Below are 6000 nucleotides of genomic sequence, written 5' to 3' on the forward strand. Positions count from 1 at the left end.
AAAGACAAAATGTAATTTTGCATTAAGGAACAAGTTCAATGCAGCTTTGAATGTGGAGTTGCCTTCCATTTATGATTCAGTAAGTATATATGAACTATTTACATACCTTTTGATTGCCAACTTGTATACATAGGCTTTGATTTCAAAGGAGGTCTGAGTTTTCCTAAAATGAGAAAGACAGCAAATTTAGTTTGAATGGTAAACAAGTCCCAGTGGGATCAAAGCATTAACCATTCTCTGTGTCTTTTCAATTACCAGTAATCGTTTGAGCTACTGCAGTCACAGAACAGATTGTATAATTACCTGCTTTGGGAGAAATCTCCTGTATGTTACCATGTTTAAAAACACATGTATGCACACAAAAATCAAAATATTTGTCTCAGAAAATATGATGTTAGCAATAAGATGCTTTATTACACTTGCAAAAAACAACTGCCCACAAGTTCCAAAATGCAACAGAATCTCTTGAAAAACATGAAGTACATTCAGTGATGATCTGAGAGAGACAAAATAATTTTCAGCCTTTGGTACATTGCCTTAAGTATCTGACTGCACAGGTGCAAACATGCCTTGATTCCCTACAGGGTAAAAACTGACTTTATAGAAAATCAAATAAACTGTTCTCATTCCTGTATCTTTAAAAATTGTAATTATTCCAAAAATAGATGCAACTTTATTTGGATTCTTGTATAACATAATAGACTGTTGTGTCAGCTATGTGAAAAAGTGCTAGTCTAGGTTTAATCTGCATTTTAACATGCTCAGCATGCCTAGTGCACTTTTTATTTAGTTGCAGATCAATATTATGGAAGTAGGAAGTTCAATTTTATCTTAATTTAAGGCATGCTGGTTTTCTTTACAGGTTATTCACAAAATACAAGCAGTCTGGTGCCTGGACCTAGCAATCTTACACCTAAATTTGTATGCATTGCTTTTTGAAAGTAATATCATTGTTGTGATACTTCAAAAAAAATGCAATTCTTCTTCTGAGAAATCAAGTTAATTTATAAATTATAGTAATTGTGTAGCTGCTTTCAAAATCTTTATATTAATATTTCAACACAGAAAGTTTTTTTCCTATTAAAACCCAGCACTACCATAGAGTAATTATTTACTGCAAAATGAAAACACTTTATTTTTGTGTATCTCACCTATGGAAAGGTATTGTCCACTATGTTAGACATTCTTGTATTTCACCATTAGTTAAACAGCCTAGTCAGGTTCTTTTAGTTTATCAGAAAAGAAGACATATGAGAAGCAAACAGAACGCTCTGGTTATGTTACTCTTCTATATAGCAATGCAGACAGCATTGACAATTTCCAAAAGGACAGTTGTACCTTTTGGAAAAGACAGAATTCCTCTAACTGTTAAAAAATTCATGATTGGATCAGGCTGAATAACTCAGTAAAGTTCCAAAGGCAGAAATAGCCTACATGTATAGTCAGAAATATCAAGAGAACCAATTATTGCATGGCAAAGAAAGATCATTCTCACCTCTGGGATATGCCGAAGAGAACATCCCTGCTAGAAGAACACAGCTGAGGTAGGGTAAACAAGTAGCCTCTGAACAGCTCTGTTTGGAAACTGTTCCTGTGAAGCTGTTAGGTCTGTACTGGGGTTTGACAATCAATATTGTCAATATTGTCAGTATATCAATTATTTGGCTTTTAATGCCTCTCTTTTCACGGACAATGTTATATACTCGTAGTGCTTGCAGACTGAGGAAGAATCTCAAAATCCTTTCAGATTTTGTGGAAATATCCATTGTGCTTAGTTGTTACTTCATCATTAGTTGTTAGTTCCCAAAAAATGAATAATTCAAATATCCATATCATTCAAACATCAGTCATTACTTTTTAATGCCATTTCTTTACACAACCATGCTGTGTCATACTTCTGTGGAATGATCTTTTCATGCTGCTTCATTAGACAACACATATCCCTTCAACATGCTCTAGTATACAAAATGGCAAGTGTTTTGAAGGCCTCAGGCTCACCCAAAGTGTGGATTCGATGGCTTAGACTAAGCTATCGACTGTTGCTTTGAGCTACCAACTTCTGCCAGTCTTCTTGTGCCTGACGCTTATTTTCCTTTGTGTTTCCCCTACAGGGCTCTATGAAAACTATCCAACCAATGCAGAACCAGAATGCTGTGATGTCAGATGGGGACTATTATCAGATCATCAATCCAAAGGGACTATAAAAACAAGTGGCTCAACAATGTGTCACAGGACATCGCTCACAGTTTCATCAGCATCAAGACTGTGTAACAGCAGACTTAAACTGTGTGTTCTTGTATTAATTCTCTTACATACAGTACTTACAGTCTCAGCAGCACAGAACTCAACAGGACTGGGTTTTGGAGGCATAACAACTTTAGAAGATAATTCAACCAATGAGGAATAAAAGGAAGGATTCATATGATAGAAATACAACAGGCCCAAATGACTACAGTCAAAACTAGCAAGGACTGAGTGCTTTAACCTCAGATCTCTTCTTGAATGACCTTTTGGGTAAAATGAAAAGAATGGGCCACTACCCAAACAAGGACACATGAACACAGCTTTTTATTGACTAAAAGGCTGTATGGTGACTTAAATTTCTCACACCATTTTATACACTGTGTTTTAATGTTTGGAGTTTCTTTTTTGTTTGTTTTTTGCACTTGTTAATACAGGATTTTATTTTTGGGACGGTTTCTCAAAGCTAAATTAAGTCTTTTCTCTGTCGATATATTTCTAGTCATTGTGTGTGTTCATCTGATAGTTCTGTCTTTTATGTCCTGTCAGTTTCTATTAGAGGAATGACTGCTATGATTCCATGACATAGCAAATAAATAAATAAATAAATTTTAAAAACCACAAAAAAAAACAAAAAAAAAAACCAAAAAACCCCAAAACCCATAAAAAGAACAACAAAACAAAATTTAACAAAAAAAAAAAAAAAAAAAAGAAAAAAGAAAAAAAAAAGCAACCAAAAAAATACCTAAACAAACCTAACTGTCCTCTTACCAATGGGAACCATTCATCTCCTTTCCCCTTCCCATCTCCCATCGCAGACAACATACATTTGCTTCTGTCTGTGTAATCACAATGAATGGGTACACAATTCCAGTGTGCCTCTGCCACTGTTGCACAAACCAGTTGACTGAGCAAACCCAAAAGGAGCATGAAGGGGGTTCCTTTTAGCTGAACAAACAAGTGCTCTCCTTATAAGGTGGGATCGGACAGTTAAAAAATGTAAAGAAATATATAACAAACTGTTGCTCCAATACCCGTTTTGAAGAAGTCCAGTCCTTTCTCACTGGTCAGTTGAACAGGAGCAGCCTTTTTTAGATATGCTATGTAAAACCAGTTATGCTCAGCAAGTTGAGTAGTTGGGAAGCCTTCATATTGGAGGTGAAGGATTGGCATTCATTGTGAATTACGTTTTGAGTTCTGCTGTCACATAACCAGCAGCTTTCCATAAGGAATGGGAGCAAAAAGCTTCCAAAATCCAAGTCTTTCTGTCTCAACAAAATTACACTAGAAGCCTTTGAGCATCTACAATACAAAGTATCTCTTTGGTTTTGATTCCATTGTTTTTCTAATATCTACATGTTGTTGAAAGTTACTCTAGTTATTAAGGGTGCACAAGAATGTGTTAGCACAGATAAAGAACTATTTTTTTTTAAATATATAGGACAACAGTTTTCATAAATGTGCAATAAAACCAGTAAAGATATACTAGGATATGAGTAGTCAAGAGAAAAGATTGTAATATGATTGCTGATTTTTCGTTGTTTGGGGTGATTTTTAATTTGTTTACTTTTATTTTTGTGGGAACATTTCACCTGCCGAGTGTATGAGAATTTGCTTTTTTTAAAGGCTTTTTAGAGTTTACAGTAGAATCTATGGAAGGAAAAGTTAATAAGGGCTGTTTTTAAAAACTTTACATTCCTTCCTATTCTCTAACTACACTTGGGAAGTGCACTTTAGAGATGTTTGCTGTGTAGCTGGGAGATGAAGGAAAACTATAGAAAATGTTCTCTTAGGAAATAAAATATAGTTACCTACTTTCTAGCTATGAAATACCCCTTGATAAATATTAATGTTGTAAGAACATTTAATCACTGGTGCATAATGCGTTTTTGTATACACTTTATGGTCTGTTAAATTCTGGAAAAAAAACAGAAGGAAGATAACCATGCTGCTTAAGCGGTTCAAGATACACATGTTAAGCTGCGAAAGCTCAAATATTTTGCAAGATTATTTGTTTTGATAGTGTTTTACTACAACCTGGACTGAGGAGCCTAAAATGATCTGTGCAAATATGACAACAACAAAAAAGCACCAGCTAATGCAAAATTCTTCAGCACTGCTTTGTTTCTATAATTCCTCCCTTCCCTTCTTTGCACATGCTATATTTTGTTCAATAAAACATGGTGCTTTTTAGTTATTTTATTTTCTGTTAGAGGCACATGTGTTAATTACATTGAATTAATGCAAAATTGGGGAAAAATGTAGAAACGCAAATGAAAAAGCCTTAACTAGTGGTAGAATGCAGACTTTTGAAAGGACAGAGACGTTACTGAAAACGATGGAGCAATAACTGGGCAGTGCTCTGGTACTGTACAACAGCTGATGAGTCACACTACTGAGAAAGCTCTTACTAGGTGAGCTCTTGTTCAACTGACCTCTTAATTCTAGTAAGTGTACATGGTCAGTAAACAGTTTGTTATAACCTTTATCTACCTCTGCTGTGCAAAGGCCATCCAACATCCATTTCTGTGATGTTCCTCATGGTTTTTTGTTCACACCATTACTCACTGTCATCTATTTTTACACTGTACCAATACAGTAGCAAGTCTGGTTCATCCCAATTGAATTGACACATGAAGAGTTATTATTTCTGTTTTGCCTCATGGTGAATTAATGTAGAGAGCTACCTTTAAGGCATTTTCTTTCTTCTTTCCTGCTCTTCTTCATCCTTCATCCCTTATTTTTCTATAAAAATGTTTTTGAGTCGTGTCAGTGAAAAATATGACTCCTCCACTGCTTGGCTACACTCAGTCATGTGTAATACAATACGAGAGAGACATGAGGAAAAACAGTGACAACATCATCACATGCATAAAGTAGCCAAATTAAACTTGGGCAAAATGAAGCAGAAAACAATTACAGACTTTCAATTATTACAGAAGTACAAGATGTAATAAATTCCTCCCCCTCTCCCCACCTGGGGTTAGTGCCTGCAGTTCAACGGTCTGTGAATTTTGTCATCTTTTTGAGATCTATTTCTTTAATTTTTGAAACAAAGAGTCATGTTGCAGAGGTGACTACTGCTGGGGTATCTGTTGCAATTTTCACTCCAGCAGTGTGGTATGCAGCTTCTCTTGGTGGCACCTGGGACATCAGGAGTAGACAAAGACTCTTCTATGAAGTTAAGCAACACGTAATCATGTATGATGCAAAGTTTCATTCCATCCATTCCTCATTCGTAATAGTTTTCCTGGCACAAACTTAAGCATGCTTGAAATTGTGCACATATTACTTTTTTGCCAGAATAAATTTGCATCTTGCCACTGCTGTAACTGCCATCTTGTTCCATTTCTCCTTGTACTGTATGCCTAATACATACATGATAAAGAGCTGGCTTAACAAAGAAGTAATACTAACAAATTTCTGCAAATGACTGATGAGAAGAAAAAGGAAAAAATAGGGTACTATTTATTTTCTGATCATATGGAAGAGAGAAATTTCCCATGCCTTTTATCTTATTTTCTGCAATAGGGAAAATCCAGATTTTGTGCAATATGTTAATACTGCTAAGCCAAATGTCATATAACACAACCAGAGCTATATGTTATTCCTTATTGCATTTGCATTTGGTAATACATTATATTGACGCCTTTCTTTCATTAAAGACACAGTATCTTTTTTTTTTTTTTTTTTTTTTAAATATATAGCAGGTGAAGGCTGTCCTTCTGCACGCCATAATTTAAAGACAAAAACCAATAA

At 35.1% G+C, this 6000-nt stretch overlaps 1 protein-coding gene across 1 annotated transcript in view; it reads left to right on the forward strand.

Annotated features, from left to right (window-relative positions):
* Positions 1-5577, forward strand: part of NALF1 (NALCN channel auxiliary factor 1) — a 490070-nt gene extending 484493 nt beyond the window's left edge. The window contains exon 3 of the mRNA XM_055802394.1: positions 2112-5577. Within this exon, the coding sequence (XP_055658369.1) occupies positions 2112-2407 (296 nt within the window). The 3' untranslated portion in view covers positions 2408-5577. The remainder of the gene's footprint in view (positions 1-2111) is intronic.
* The last annotated feature ends 423 nt before the right edge of the window (positions 5578-6000 follow it).

This window comes from Falco peregrinus, chromosome 4 (genome assembly GCF_023634155.1).
Source record: "Falco peregrinus isolate bFalPer1 chromosome 4, bFalPer1.pri, whole genome shotgun sequence".
Taxonomy (NCBI): Eukaryota; Metazoa; Chordata; class Aves; order Falconiformes; family Falconidae; genus Falco; species Falco peregrinus.